This window comes from Tachypleus tridentatus, chromosome 10 (assembly GCF_004210375.1).
Source record: "Tachypleus tridentatus isolate NWPU-2018 chromosome 10, ASM421037v1, whole genome shotgun sequence".
Lineage (NCBI taxonomy): Eukaryota > Metazoa > Arthropoda > Merostomata > Xiphosura > Limulidae > Tachypleus > Tachypleus tridentatus.
This window is the reverse complement of record NC_134834.1, coordinates 44,793,494-44,810,796: the sequence shown is the minus strand read 5'-3', so window position 1 is coordinate 44,810,796 and position 17,303 is coordinate 44,793,494. Positions and strand designations below refer to the sequence as shown.

At 35.0% G+C, this 17,303-nt stretch overlaps 1 protein-coding gene across 1 annotated transcript in view; it reads right to left on the bottom strand.

Moving 5' to 3' along the window:
- LOC143229173 (uncharacterized) overlaps nt 1–17,303 on the bottom strand; it is a 32,194-nt gene continuing 14,891 nt past the window's right edge. Inside the window, exons 5-9 of the mRNA XM_076461093.1 lie at nt 13,191–13,235; nt 10,233–10,286; nt 5,314–5,412; nt 1,433–1,462; nt 1–217 (exon numbers count right to left, since the gene is read on the bottom strand). Of these exons, the coding sequence (XP_076317208.1) occupies nt 182–217; nt 1,433–1,462; nt 5,314–5,412; nt 10,233–10,286; nt 13,191–13,235 (264 nt within the window). The 3' untranslated portion in view covers nt 1–181. The remainder of the gene's footprint in view (nt 218–1,432; nt 1,463–5,313; nt 5,413–10,232; nt 10,287–13,190; nt 13,236–17,303) is intronic.

Genomic DNA, 17,303 nt, shown 5'->3' with positions numbered 1-17,303 from the left:
TTACTATAGAATTTCTGGTACATGTGCTGTGATTTGGTTGTAATAAGATAACTTTAATTCTCTAATTTCATAGTATACAAAGAATAATTTCAAATATATTTATTATATTTTATTTTTAAAAGAAAAGACTAATCCCAGAAGCGTCTAAATAAGTACTGATGTGGTATATTATCCTCCATTTTTATTTAGCTCTTCTCCTGGACTGCTTTTCACAGCTCTGAAAAAAAAAATCAGATTACTTATAATTTTCTTATTTTCTATTACTTAAAGCAATACACAATTTTAACACTCTTCTAAAATATAGCGAGATTCAGAAATCTATTGAGAAATAAATAATTCAGAAATGTAGAGGTGTATGAAAATAATTACTAATGGTGTGAAACGAGGTGTTGTGACACTATCCTATGACAACAATATCACTGAAGTTCATTCAAGGTCACATCCTTCAGAATGTTTATTAATATGCATTATACACCCACAGTGTTCATGACAAAGCTGCAAACAGTACTAAATATTACGTCAAGTACACACTTTGTAAGTATCAGTGTACCCCTTCCATGCACGTGGCGAAGCAAAGGATCAACAATTTGCAAAACGAAGATACTGCACCACAGGAGAATCGAAAAGGTTAAAATACACACCTTCTAAATTAAGTGGCACACAAGCATTTTTCTGCAACTTTTACCAGATTATTTAACATGATCAAAGTGTGTGTCTGTGGAAGTTGTCATTAGGTTGCTCGGGATGGTTTAATTTGTTTTGAAATTCGCGCAAAGTTACACGAGGGCTACTTGCGCTAGTCGCCCCTAATTTAGCAGTGTAAGACTAGTCATCACCACCCACCGCCAACTCTTAGACTACTCTTTTACCAACTTATACTGGGATTGACCATTACATTATGACGCCCCCACGGCTGAAAGGGCGAGGAAGTTTGGTGTGACGGGGATTCAAACTCGCGACTCTCAGATTACGAGTCGAGTGCTTTAACCACCTGGCCATGCCGTGTCTGCTCGGGATGTTGCTGGGCTGTAGGCAGAACGGTTTGCAGAAAGCCATGATATTTCAGATCAGTTAATAAGAAATGTTTTTTTTTGGCTGTAATTGCATGCAGGTTCATTTACTCATGGGCCACAAGGATCAACTGTTATGTTGCAATTTTGATATTTTTTTCAACTGAAGTTTTGGGGTATGTTTCAAATGTCGTGACTTTGAAACTGATTTTAACGACTTCAGTGATCTATTACGTGGTAAACCCACAAAACCTCATTTTACACCACTAATAATTATTTTCTTATACCTTCTCCATTCCTGAATTATTTTTTTATCAACGAATTTTTGAATCGCCCAGTAAAATTGACATACTAAATATTACTTATTGTTGTCGTATGTAGATGACCATAAAATTCTATTTTGTTTTTTGCATTTTACTTACGTCACTCAGGCATTCCATTATTTTTTCATACTGTAAAAGAGAAATAAAAAACAAAATTTAGTAAACACGATATCAAACTCTTTAATAAAGTATGCGCACTAACTCTGTGAAACTAAATATTTTGGAAACAAAAAACACCGTATTTATTTCAAAACAAGTCTGGATTATCAAATCACGCAACTGATATATCTAGCAAGCAAAAAAACAAGGAAACTACATAATGAGTATGATAAACATCAAGTCTAAGATTAAAACTATATGAAATTATATTCACAAACTACATAATGATTCTCCTTAACAGTAAAACATGAATATAATTAAGATGTATAATGTTCCTTATAAATATTCCGTAATCCACACAACCTACACATTAAGTACTCAATATGATATGTTCGTTTTTGAATGTCGCGCAAAGCTACACGACGGCTATCTACGCTAACCGTCATTAATTTAGCAGTGTAATACTAAAGGGAGGTAGCTTATGATGAGTCCTCACCACTCATCACCAATTCTTTGGATACTCTTTTACTAATGAATAGTGAGATCATCCATTAGAACGCCCTCGCGGCTGAAAAGGCGAGAATTTTTGGTGGGACAGGATTCGAACCCACAACCATCATACTACGAGTCGTGCGCCCTAACCACCTGACTATGCCAATCAATATATGTTATATAATCAATGTAATAAACATAAAACCTACTACATGTATTACATAACAAGTCTGGTACACAAGCGTGTGTGTTTTCTTACAGCAATGATTGTAGTATGCAAAAATTATGTAATCTAGAGTCATAATGACTCAAGCAGATATGAGATCCTGAACACAATATAAATATTGAGTGTAATAAACGTGAAATATATAAAATAACTTATGTAATAAATACATTAAACATAAGTTTTACAACATAAACTATATAATGAATCGAGTAAATAATATATCCAGGTTCAAAATGTTTGCAATTTCTGCGGTCTGAAACCAGCTTAGAATGATCTCCATTAAAAAATAATCCAGAAACATGCATACTGTTTCAATTATCAAATTTTTGTTACTACATAATTTGTTTAGGTGAAGGTCATTATACTAATATTTACAAGAGATTACTTAAACATATAGAAATTATTCACTGATAATTCCATCAAAGTTAGCAATCACTAAGTTACATAGGGTGCCTAATACAGCTATGAGAAAAGCGAAAAGAACAACCAAACCAACAACCGTTTGGCTTGATTTTAACAGCATTGCTAGAAAAAAAATCATAACTATGTCTTACTCCACTATATCAGCACTTGAGATAACATATAGTAGAATGCTTCTGACACCACATTGTTTAATCTTGCAATTCTAACATTTCACTTTCCCTTTAACTATTTCTAACTCGTAAACAACAACTTGTTGTTTATTACAATAATCAACAACACGGTGATTTAGAACTAGGTTTTGTTGCTCACTCGGTTTATTCAGCCTTTCTTATATCTCTTGGCCTTTTTGTAATTCTGTTAAATACCTACCGTTTAAAACCTCTTTTTTTTTTCAAAACCGTGCCGTTAGGTCGTTTTCTTTATGTCCTTGCACCTACTTTTTGCAATTAAGATTATACTGTCTCATAGCATCTAAACAAGAAAGTAAGCCATTACCTCCTATAATTTTCTAACAACTTAGAGCTGTAATCCATCAATCCTTTAGGGGCCGACCAAAATCTAGTCACTTTTTCAGTTCACGCAATTTCAACCGATGTTTCTTAACCTCTTAACTTTCTATGTTTCTTCACAGCACATTGCCCTTCTTTTCCTTGGTGCACTCAGTAGTGTTGATTGCATTCAGTCTTGACTGTTTCTTTCTGATCTCGACGATATTCCAGGCTTTGCAGTGGCGGCGCCAGCATATATTCGTTGAGGGGCTGAGGGGGGCTGAGGTAAACTGTGGAGGGGCTTCCCAAAATGCCATCAATATGAAGTATAGATGGTTAATTATAATGATGCAAATACCAAGGCACATTTCAGAATGGTGTGCCATTTTGAACTGCGTTTTTAATGCAATTTTTATTGGAAACCCATACTCTTATTAATAATTCATTATTGCAAATTAGAAATAATCTGTTTGTGAAAATATGCGTAAATGTAAAAGAGGAGGCTTACCTAAATTCCACCCAAGGTAATACATAATAATAAAGAAAATTAAGATTAGCTCAGATTGAACATATAATATACCATTAAGAGTAAAGCTACAAATCAAAAGAAATATAGCATAAAGATATAATTTACATAGCAGAAACGAATTATCCCATGTGAAGTTAATACACTATGAGGAAAAGTAAGGTCACTATAAGGCTAACTATCTTTCATCATGTTGTGTTTATAGTCAATATTACTTCAAAACAATGTGCATGTTCTGGCTGATACACAATGCAAAATGATCTCACAGAGGATACAACACCAACTAAATGCTTAATAGTTTTGACCTATACACAATACACTTATACATGCATGCTATGTTTTACTTTTCAATAAAAGATAAATGAAATTAATGGGTAAATACTTGTGAAACCTTTGGTTTATCAAGTGAAATCCCTGATGATCTGTTGTAACTTGAAATCAACGTGGTTGTCTAATCTTCGTCAAAGCTCAAGATAGAATGGCATTACACATGGAGCGGTAATACAGCGCATGAGAGTCCGTGCATTCAGTACATTGCTATGAGATGCATGACACATACTTCCGTCTTAATGAAGACGTTGAGTTCTACAGATCCATGTATCTTTGTTTTGTTTGTTTTTAATTTTACGCAAAGCTACTCGAGGGCTATCTGCGCTAGCCGTCCCTAATTTAGCAGTGTAAGACTAGAGGGAAGGCAGCTAGTCATCACCACCCACCGCCAACTCTTGGGCTACTCTTTTGCCGACGAATAGTGGGATTGACCTTCACATTATAACGCCCCCACGGCTGAAAAGGCTAGCACGTTTGGTGTGACAGGGTTGCGAACCCGCGATCCTCAGATTACTAGTCGCACGCCTTAACCCACTTGACTATGCCGGGCCTATGTTTCTTTGATGTTAATTGTTAAGCAACAACGACGATTGTGTTTTATATATTTTATGAATATACGTAAGTAACAATATTTGGGGGGCTGAGGGAGCTTGGCTCATTTTTGGGAGGCTCAAGCTCCCCTTTGGCGCCGTTAAATTGTTTCACTACAAGCTCGCAGTCTTTGATATATAATTGTATGTGTGTGTGTTTGTTCATATATAATTAATATAAAGTACTCTTAATCTATCTGTTCTACCTTTATTCTTCGGGATTCGAACCAGTAGGTACACAAATTGCTATTCTATTCATTTCAATAATCGAACATTCACACACAACAGCCGTTTTAACCCAAGTTGGATGAATGTTAAGTTCGGTATCCATATATACAATATACACTAGGTTTAATTAGAGTAAACTCACAGACTGATCGTAATAACTAAAACATAAGTATCCCCTTTTACTTCTTTCTCTAAATTATACCTTTATAATAACTGTCATATATTGATCAAAGTACGAGCTTCGATAAAACATAAGGATTGAATATACCAGCATATACCTGCTTCAGCAAATGTATTATTCCATTTATTATGAATTTCACATGTAATAACAGTTTTTACGTTACAGATATTCAGTCTATAAATGAATTCGTACTAGTTTCATAACTATTAAACTCAAAGTTTTAAGTCTACAATTTTATAACTTTATGAAGCAAAGTTCGTTTACTAGTTATCTTTTCATTGTTATCGATATCAGTAATTTTCAGTGAAAATATAAATCATTCATGCACGGTAGTTCACAGTTTGGAAAAGACCAAATGAAGAGTAGTATTCAGTCAGCGGAAAGAAAGTTTACTTACCAAACTGAAAGCTCTTCTCCAACTTATCATTGGATATCGTCGTTTACGGCGCTGTAACTTTAAAATCTGTTTAGTACATGTTTCAACAACTTGTTTGTCCTGTATATTGAAAATAAGAAAAACTTTAGACCAGTTCAATCAATTACAGCTTTCAATAAGCCTCAACTGTAAGTACATACAATCATAGATAGAAGAAGTATATTTCTTTTAAGATATATTGCAGCAAATTATGTTTTGTCAGACTAGACTCAAGTGATCAGCGACGCAATTTGGGGGGAGAGGCTACAAACGACATAGTGAGGAGACGAGGGTCAATTCAAGGAACGCAAAGTTTTACTGAAACTGAAAGATCAGACGAGTGGTCTTCTGACATACATGAGTCGCAGATTAAAGTTCATGTTTCATTCCAGGAACACTGACCATGCTTCAAAGCAAACATTTGTGCGTAATTTCGTATTTAAAATTTGTTTTATGCATATTGTACTTTCGGGTATAGTTTATTTTAGAAATGTTAAAACGTTTTCAATTTAATACATACAGAATAATTAGAGAAATGTTTTGTACAATACAAACGAGATTATTTGTTCTTTATAGCACAAAAATCTACCTTTTCGTATTATTTCATAATCATAGCAGTGTTATTGTTTAAATCTATGATATAAATCTTACTGTTCACTCACATTACTCAATTGTTTTGTTGATTAGTTATCGCTTTTTATTTTAGTGTCTTACATACAGATATATACAGATATTTTATCTGTATTTGTATATTATGTTCGTACTGTTTACAGGCACATTTTTTTGTTCGTTCACACTTTTCCATAGCATGTCCATAAATGTACATGATACAACATAAGTTTTTAAAAACCTGAAGTTGCATACTTTAATTCTATGTATAAGAGTAACACAGTAACTGAGATTTTCCAAAACTTGTAAAAATAAGTCATAATTATGTTGTCTTCTAGTTTCAAGAAAAGTATGAAAGTTAGGTGTTTATATGGCTCTGATAAATTATATGTTTGTCTTAGTGTTGTATCAAATAAACTAATGTTGCTTTTTTGTGTAAAATGCTGAAACAAAGCAATGTTGATTTTTTTTCACAAGCCAGTTACATTATAATACAGTGCACAGCGCTCATATTGCAATGTATGTTTTATTATTGTGTTTCTGTTTGTGTTTTACATCAGACGCTTTTGAAACCTAATTTTTATGTTTCTGATTTTTCAAATGTGAATCATTCTCCAATATTTACGTGACTCACTTGGTTACAATATGTATGTTTTGCAAATTGTGTTCTCAGTGTCTAACGTATGACTAATGTATATAAAGTCAGCATGTTTCACATATATTGGCCACTTGATTTTTTTCAACATTCAGGAATGTTATGTTCAAAATATCATCTATTTCTGCGAATGACATAACAACTGATTTTAGCTTTGCAAGCATATTCACTCTTTATTATTATTTTTCTATTTTATGAATTTTTGAATAAGCATATAGATATTTATTTATTTATTATTTCTATATACGAACTGAAACCAAAGAAATGGACGATTTAGAGAGACAGACATGTTTACAATTCGGTATTGACTACTTTGACACCTTACCGCTGTCAAAAAAGGAGACTGACAAACTAGATTTGATATGTGGGGTGGAGAAGGGATAATTTTTTATGTAATGAAAATAAGTACATTACTACGTTGTCCATGATTTTTATATTAAAAAATAATCTTTAAAAGGTATGAAACATATGACAATTTTTGTTTATCTTTTCCAAGGAATACAAAATTGATATAATGAACGCTCATAATGTGGAGGGATTTGACGGATATTTTATTTTTGATGATTTAATTTGCCAAAAACCTAAGCCAAGTATCATTGTCAATGGAGGTAAGATTTTTCAAAATTAGGATCATTAATATCTTCACTTACTTTTATTCCTATGACTTTAACAATGCTCCTCAAAATCTCTGGCTTACAAAAACTACAGAAGAGTTATTTTCCACATCTGTTCAACATAAAATCAAACCAAAATTACCAGGGAGTTATACTATAATCTACTTTTATTCACCAAACACCATGTCAACGGCAATTCCAGAAAAATTTGTTAAGTTTACTGGGTGGTGGTTGGGTGCTATACTAGTTTATTTAGATAACTGGATGGGACTCTTCATATTAGTATAATTCATTCACTGGGCTATCAGTTAGTGCCTTTATACCATAATATAGGCTGGGATATTAGCTTCAAGAGGTAAATTTTTAACTTACCCACCTTACGTTATTTTTCTTATTTTTCAATTAATTTTTTTCTTCTTTCCTTTGGAGAGCAGTCATATTCCCACAACTGTCTGAAGGCGGTGAAGGGTGACATAGATGTGGGATGTTGTGGGCTTGAACACCCACATCTCGCTCCCATAATTTATGTTCTATATCTATTGCTACTCTATTATTTTATTTCTTTATAAGAGACTGGCGAATTGAGGTTAAGACTAATAGACAGTGTATCCCTACCGCAATGTGGGTCCTACTTCTTCAATCACCTCCAAAACCTAGGGTATATTTTATATCCTACATTATAGCTTGTACCCTTTTTAATTAGTGCGGTGTTTTTTGTTTATTATTTGTTAATTTAGTTATATTTCGGCTTGTTTTTAGGTGATAAAAACTAATATAATTACTCAAAGTTCTGGCTTTGCTGTTTTTAACGCACCCCTTCCTTTTAATTTTATTTAGTTACCTTTATCAGTATTAATTTTCTCTAATATATATGACAGTTCTCTAATATATATGTACAGCTTGAAAAGGCATGAAATAATTAGCTTCAAGACAACATAGCTTGTAAGTTGTTTGTTTGTTTTTTTGCACAAAGCTACTCGAGGGCTATCTGTGCTAGCCGTCCCTAATTTAGCAGGGTAAGACTAGAGGGAAGGCAGCTAGTCATCACCATCCACCGCCAACTCTTGGGCTACTCTTTTACCAACGAATAGTGGGATTGACCGTCACATTATAACGCCCCCACGTCTGAAAGGGGATGCGAACCCGTGCCCCTCAGATTACGAGTCGTACGCCTTAACACGCTTGGCCATGCCGGGCCTAGGTTGTAAGTGAATAGATATGAAGATATAGTCACAACATGTCATGGAACCACATATCTTCATAGATTGTATGACATATATATAAAAGTGTGATATATAAATAATCTAAATGTAAAACATATAAATGGTCCATATGATGTAATTATAGATTGAAACACTTTGATATCTGAAGATCTACAACACATGACAGGTCACTCACGAGCCACGTAACAAAACATCTGGCTACACGTCAAAAATGACCTAATCCTACAATTTGACTCCGCCCCCACTAAGACACTATCAGCCCTCTGGCGTCGGCCCAGCATGGCCAAGTGGTTAAGGCATGCGACTCGTAATCCGAGGGAGCGGTTTCGAATTCTTCTCTCACCAAACATGCTCGCCCTTTAACCCCACTATTTCTTGGTAAAAGAATAACCCAAGTGTTAGCGATGGATGGTGATGACTAGCTGCCTTCCCTCTAGTCTTACACTGCAAAATTAGAGACGGTTAGCACAGATAACCCTTGTGTAACTTTGCGCGAAATTCAAACCAAAACAAACCCTCTGGCGTCAATCTGTGGAACTATGTCGTCACATGAGCTCTCGATTGCAAAGGATATTCACCAATAGACGACATCCTTTGATCTCCAATCATCGAAGACTCTATACATACAAACATTGAGGAGCGATAATATTGATTACTAATATTAATAACAATTGTTTGTGTATGATAACACTATAGTAACAAATATAAAGGGATATTAAATGTGTTGTATACAGCAACTGCTCCCTCGTGATAGCTTTGTAATTTAATACATTTTCAAATAAGCGCAAGACTTTACAATGAGTTTTCAGTGTTTTACTCATCAAGGCTAAGGAAATCCGATTTTTAGCGTCATAATTCTGCAGACTTACCATTGCGTCACTGAGAGGTCTTTGGTTGAAGCAAAGAATAATACAAAAAATAATAAGAACACTGTTAAAGGCAAAATAGTGCATACAGTATCGCAATTATACAAAAAAAATCAGTTGTATCAATATTGAGGTAATTTTAAACAACAATTTTTAACTCAGTTATGATTAGGTTATCGCTAAATAAGTACCTACTACTGAGCTGAAATTACACCCTTTAAAAGTATTTATTCATTTCTTTACACACAAATCTATTTTTGTTAAGAGTGACCTTCGTGGACACGTTGTTACAAATATTCCATCACAATCTTTTCGTGTTTGCATCTATTAATAACAATAATCACTAAACGAGAAGTAAAGAGCTGTTAATAGGATATTATTTCAGAAAACAAATTGTTTACATCGCATTTTTTCAAATAAAATTATGTTTATAACCATTTTATTAAAAAGACATTTAAGATTCATCATTCTTTACGCCGTATAATTGACTACTCTTCTGGTGAGATATTTTGGTTTGTTGTGAATTTCGCGCTGGTTATCTGTGCTAGCCGTCCCTAATTTAGCAGTGTAAGACTAGAAGGAAGGCAGCTAATCATCACCACCCACTGCTAACCTTTGGGCTACTGTTTTACCAATGAATAATGGGATTGACCCTCACGTTATAAAGTCTCTACAGCTAAAAGAGCGAGCATGTTTGGTGGAATAGAGATTCGAACCTGCGACCCTCGAATGACGAGTCGAGTGCCTTAACCACCTGGCTATGCCGGGTCGTTAAGCTATTTAATTCTCTATGCTATAAAACAATACATACTTATTTCATTTCTCGTCGTTATTGTTTTTATATTGATATTACAGAATCATATAAGAAATTTTGTTTAAAAAGAATAAAAACAAGTATACGTTCTATCAAGACAAAAATACAGGCATGTCATACCTCGGGTGTGAAGTCTGCTGCAATGAAGGCTTTCTTCATCAAAGGAGTTTTCGGCTGTTAATAAGAAATCAGTGTTGACGAGAAAACCCATTTGTAGAGAAAAATAGGTATGTAAAAAGGGGTTGGTTTGGGTTGAGAAACATTATAATCTTTAAATTATAATTATAATTAATGTAGCTATAAACACGTTAATTGTAAAATAATTTAGTTTGAAACTGTGTCCACAACACGCATACAAAAATTATGAAATAAAGTAAAGCTTGTTTCTGTTTACTATGACAATATAACAGCTTTGAAATTAGTATAAACAAAATACTAATACAGAGAAATATTCACGATCCTTGGTAAGAATACAAAAATGTGTTCCATGTGATGGTTCTTGTTATGTACTATTGCTTTGAATCGCAATTTCCACTGTAGAAAACACTTCCGTAATGCACGGGAGTCAATAACAGATCTAGGAAATCCGTTTGAGGAGCCTAAAGGTGCTGATCTCCATGAGAAACGGTAATGATGACTTAAAACTATTTCTGTATACTTTATCTTCATAAAGCCAACCTTAGTGGCATCATTCCCATATAAAAGTGATTTTGTTTTGCAACATACTGGTAAGAGCTTAGTAGTATGCAAAATGTATCTACTTTTTGAATGTTTATATCACCAATGTAAGTTTAGGCTACAACCCTAATAAATACCATGAAAACACATTAAAAAATTCTGTTAGATTTTTAATATTGTATCATCGGAGAACTGTAATAAATCCTTTAAACTTTTTAGAGATACTTAAGAAGACGATGAAATTACATTACTTTTTGGCGGATGACACATAATAATCGCAGCATGGAACAAACGACTTTTTGTTCGATTACGTTTTTTGCAAGAGGATTGAGAACACAACTGTTTTGTCACTTTTGTAGACCTAAATATTTACATTTCCAAAGGAAATTCCACTATGTTCTTTACTACTTCCAATGTCAAGCTTTTTAATTCACTTCACTATTTACAGTATGCGACTATTAGTCAGTCATTTTTTTTTTCATGTCCTTTGTTGGAATCATGCCCTTCCTCCAGTTGCTCATCGATAAGTCTGGAGATTTATAACTCTATAACCAGTTTTCGGTATCCATGGTGGTTACAGCACAGCTAGCCTATTGTGTAACTTTATACTTAACAAGAAACAAACAAAGGAACTAAGCCTTCTTTAGTTTTATTGATACGAATCAATATTCTAAAGAAACCCCTTTCACTGAATCACTATTCTTTAATGATAGCAGAGCACAAGACTTCCTGTGTGTAGGTCTTAGAACCCAACATTCCTAGGCAACGTCAGTTGTATGCGAAATCTATTCTTATAAAAAACTCAAGCAAGAGGGTGTTAGTGCTGTGCCCATCATTTGTATCGAAACCCAGTTTTTAACATTACAAGTCCACAGAGTACTGCTGTGTCACTGAGGGATTGTGCAGATTTCCTGTATGTCGAGAACAATCCTTTCTGTTATTTAAATCTAAGCTCAAAGCTTCTAAACGGTACAAACACTGGGATAATGTTTGCCAAAGATAACAAGATAAAATTTTCTTACAACCCACATTCTGCGGTATTTTTGCCATACTTAACAACATAACATTAAAATGAATGCTGTTAATCACCATATATTATGAGGTTGTTCAGAAATAAATGTTTTGGAACTCCAAAGTTTGGAAAAGTATAAACCAATGATGTAAAACAAGTTGAAATCAAAGTAAACATCATTTACTTCAACACACTTTTGCCGACGGGTAACGACGCTGTTTATACCACTGTTGTATAAATCAGAGTTTCTATGGTCGATGAACTTCTTGAAAGCTTCTTCTGCAGCTGTCTGGTTTTGAAAGCGTTTGTTGTTCAAAAACTTGTCAAAGTGATGGAAAAAATGAAAATCTGTAGGGGAAAGGTCTGGGGAATGAGGTGGATGAGGCAGAACCTCGATTCCCAATTCGTTTAGTTTTTTGAGCGTCATCCTTGACAGGTCTCATAACGCCGATTTTGTTGATCTTTAGTCAGCCCATGCGTAACCCACTTATCCAACTTTTTCGTCTTTCCAATTGCACTCAGGTGGTTCACAATGCTTGATTTGCTTGTACGTTGTTTTGCAAGCTCACGTACTGTTGTGCGAGGGTCTGTGTCTCAACTGCTTCCCTTAACGTGTTTTCATTCAAGGATGGCTTCCTCCCACGACCTTTGTGGTCTTCAAGACTTTCATCTCGATGTCGAAACCTTTGTAACCAACAGTGAACTATATGTTCAGTAACAAAAACAAGGTCGAATGCTTGATTGATGTTCTGTGTAGTTTCGGTAGCTTTTCGTCCAAGTTTGAAGTCGTAAAGGAAAATTAGACGAAAGTCCTTCTTGTACATGCTGCCTTGGCTGTTACGAAACTCACTCTGAGTAGAATTGAAACAGCAGACAATTAAGACACCTTGTAAGTGACAAATCTTGGATTAAATCAACCAACTAACGATAAGTTAATCAATATTCAGCTTCTAAATGTCATCGTGAGAATTCCGACTTTTATTTCTGGACAACGTAATATATTACATTAAACGACATGATTTTTGTCTCCGTTAACAATGTAAAAGTATATTACTATAAAATGGAATATTATTTGATACTGTAACAAGAGATACCTGTATATAAAAATTCTCTGGGATGCTTTTTGTTACTATCAGTAAAGCTATAATTATCAGGAATACTATTCATCACAGTTAGTAACACGAAGCATTTATTTATACTCTGTGCTGACAATTTTTACTCTCACGAAGATAAAAATGTGCAGTCATACTTTCTGCTGTTATTCATAATTTCGTAAATATATAGTTAGCAAGTAAATACACACACACACATACCTTAAAATAGAAAACTTTAAGTACAACAATGTCACTTTTTAACTTACTCAAAATGCTATTACAATAAAAAATTACCCTTTTTTTTCCAAGCAACTGCTTGAGGCACATAAATCTTTTCTTCTGGAATAAATGAAAGTATAAACATTTTATAATACTAATAAAAGTTTGATCAAAATGTAGCTATCGCTTTTTAATTTATCATAAAAATTATCTGAGTCTCGTAATATAAATATTTTTAGATTATAGTTTTAAATGAATTAACAAGAAACTCATACAAAAACAGATACATATTAAACATTAAACGAAAGGGTAAAACACAACCTTGATAATTTCAGGTTTACATGTTAAACACTAACGTTTGTTTTTAAATTTTTACGCTAGTATTTTTTAGGAAAAAACATAAATTTCAATGTTTCACTAAATGGCGTAAAATTACTAAACTACTATTTGCTTCTAAGGCGTGCTTCTAAGCTTTTCGATCTAAGTGATAGTTCGTAAGTATCAGTCAGTATGCCTAAGTATACATGCAAGGTTTGCAAGCACTATCACAGAATCTACCTACGTCTTGTACGTTGTGTAAGATTAAGTAAAATTTTCATCACAACAGATTGAACAGAGCATGAAATTCGAAAATATTAATCCCAGGTGTAAACTCCTGTGATCTAGATCTGGCAGGCCATTTGTAGCTTGTAGCTGCATCAATCTTATTTGTATATTGTGCGGTTTTCCACGCCATTTTTCTTATGCATGTCTAGCCGGTTTTATTATCGAACCCCTTACTCTCCTTAGCTGCCGAAGCGTTGACCATAGTGTACGTTTAGTGTCCAGTTAACGATAGGTTCGGGCCGCTCGGATCCAGACGCGCCCTACATCAACCCCCTCCGCTTCCTTTAGTCTGAGCCTCGAATTTACAACAGGACTCATTTATACCCGTGTTTATGGCCCTCATTAATCCATGAACTTTCAGATTATCACCGACCTCTAATAAAGTGCTGGTGCTTTATGGTAAAAGAACAATATATTCTCTTATCATAGATAGTAAAAATATTGTATTTTCTTGTATAATTAGAACATAAAAGGAGCGATTTCAATGGCTTGAAGCCTCTAGTCGAATTGTGTTGCTAGTTTTTGTTTAGGTGTTTTTATTTAATAGACATGCTTATAGACATTATATCACAACGTGTTTGCCAACGAGCTTTAACAGAAATATAATATATTTGTGATTGTCTAAGTATTTTTCGAGAAACTTGCAATTACACCCTTGTGCAAATTAATTGAAATAAGACGGAAAATTACGATTTCTTCAATTTTTTGTGTTTTATTTCTGAGAATCTAAAAATTACTCACAAATTAATAATGATATGACCGCCTTTATTTTTCAGAAGATTATTAATCCGCTTTGGCATCGAGTTCACGAATTGACTGCAATCTTTACTAATTTTTGCATCGCGGTCCCACACCTCATTTATGGTCCCAATTGGCTTATCTTTCGTAGTACAGTCTTTTTCCCGAAGTATTTCTTTACAATTCGCCCAAAGATTTTCAATAGAATTTAAGTCCGGAGAGTTTCCATGCCTGTCCAGCACCTTTATTCGCGTTTTCGTCATAAAATTCTTCACAAGTTTCGATGTGTGGCACGGAGCCAGATCTTGCTGAAAAATGCCAGATCCATCTGGAAATCTCTTTTTCAATTCTGGAACGACTCTTCTCTGCAAAGCTTCGATGAACTGTGGTCTTTGCATGATACCTTCTACGATATGTAAGCCTCCGACGCCATAGTAACCGAAAAAGCCCCAAAACATCTTCTTCAATTGATGTTTTACGAATTGATTGATGTGAGATTCTCGAAGTTTCTTACCTGAAGATCTGCGAACATGCAGACTTCTTTGACCCTGTACGAAGAAATGAGTCTCGTCACTGAATAACACCTTCCTCCATTGTTCTTGCGTCCAGTTCTTGTATTTCAGATTCCATTGATACCGTTTTTCCTTCATTGAGTTGGTAAGAAGTTGTTTCTTGACTGGTCTCCTTGCCCTTCTAACACAATTTCAAATGACGTAATATTCCTTAACATTTCATCATATATCCCAAAAATAGATCTACCGTACTGCAAAACACAGCAAATGACGTCGTCTGTGTGAAAAAATAATTATTAAAGGAAATCAGCAGGTCCAGCGAGCCTACACTGGCCGCCATGCTGAAAATATTGTAAAATGACAATTTGTTTCAATTAATTTGCACAATGGTGTACTTGTGTTGTAACTAGCACACATTTTTGTCCCAGCGATGCCCAGGCGGTCAGTCGGCTCGGTAGTCACTGTGAGGTTCGCGCGTTCGACTTAAATGCATTGTATAGTTCAGTCCGACTTCCATTCTGTTCTATCTTCGTTCCTTGTACGTTAGAGATTTTCAATAAAGACTGTATTTTAGCCTGTTGAGTCATCTAGGAAACAGATTATAATTATGACAAGCAAGCGTCTGAAACTTTCCGATATTAGAAAGTTCTGCAAGCCAGTTACTAGTACTACAAGTGACAATGCAGATGCAGATAATCCAACAACCTCAAGCAAAGGAATAGAAACTTGCCATACAGAGGAAATACCATGTTCATCAGAGGACGAGTCTGAAAATGCTTGTGCAACTATTGCACATCATGAACTATCATGTGAAACAAGTTTGTGCAATAATGAAAAATCTGACACTCCACAGATACAGTGGATATCATCCAGACGCACAACTAATACCCCGACAGAAAGCAAAATCTCAAAATATCAACTTCCAGGGCAAGTGGTTTGATGAGTTCCCATGGCTGCATATCGACAATCAGACACAAAAAGTCATATGCTTTCATTGTGCCAAGGCGGAAAATAGAGGCCATTTTACAGGGAAATTGGAGTGGCCAGTGGGGTATACCTTAATATCCACCGGTTTTTGCAACTGGAAAAAAGCAAAACAGAAATTCAACGAACACCAATCCTCCTCTCAGCACAGATTCGCTATATCTTCAGAAGGTTCACTTGATGTAACTCCAGTGACTGTCCAGCTACATGATGGAAAGAAGAAGCAGCAGGAAGAATGCAAAAGAAGTCTAGCCAAAATATTCAGAAGTTTACGTTTCTTACTGCGTCAAGGTTTAGCATTACGTGGACATACTGATACGGAGGAGAACTTCCTGCAGTTAATGAAGCTCCTGGAAGAGGAAGATCCTGAGTTGACGGCCTACTTGTCAAAGAAAACCACATTCACATCACCCCAGGCTCAGAATTAAATAATGGAGATGTTCAGCCATCAAATACTTAGGAACATGGCACATGAAGTGCAGCAAAGTATAATCTTTGCATTAATGGTTGATGGCACTCAAGATGTTACGCATGCCGAACAGGAAGCAATATGTGTACGATACGTAGATGAGAACCTTGACGTTCATGAGACATTTCTTGGTTTGTACAATGTTTTCAATACAACTGGTGAAACAATATTCTCGACTATACTTGATGTATTGACTAGACTCAATTTACCAATGTCAGGATTAAAAGCACAAACTTATGATGGGGCCGCTAACATGAATGTTGCGTACAGTGGATGCCAGGCAAAAATAAAAGAGAAGCAACCGTCAGCTTTGTTTTTACACTGCGGAGCACACAAGGCTAATTTAATAATGCAACATGCAGTTGAAGCTTATGAATGTGTTCGAGATTCTATCCAGTGGGTGTATGAACTTAATGTCTTGCTTCAGAGGTCAGGCAAATACAAGACAATCTTTGAAAATATTGTATCGTCAAACAGCCACAATGGTCCAGTTAAATACATCTGCCCACTGTTTCCAACACGCTGGTTATGCCGCCTATCTGCAATTACATGTGCTAATGATCACTACAGTGACATTGTTGATTCTTTGTCTCAATTCGCAAAAGAAAAATCAGATGTAGCAGTGAAAGCACGAAGTCTGCTGGACAGATTTGACAAAGGAAAGATAATTTTAGGATTGTTGATGGCTCAGCATCCATTAGCTGCATTAGAGGAACTAAACCGTGCATTCCAAGCAAACTCAGGGACAGTATCTGACATGATTAAAGCATCTGCAATGACAGTTGAGCAATTTCGGGTATTACGAAGAGAGGAAAATTACAACAAGATATTTGATGAAGCTGAGAAAAAGGTAACTTCCATAAATCTGGTGCCTATTGA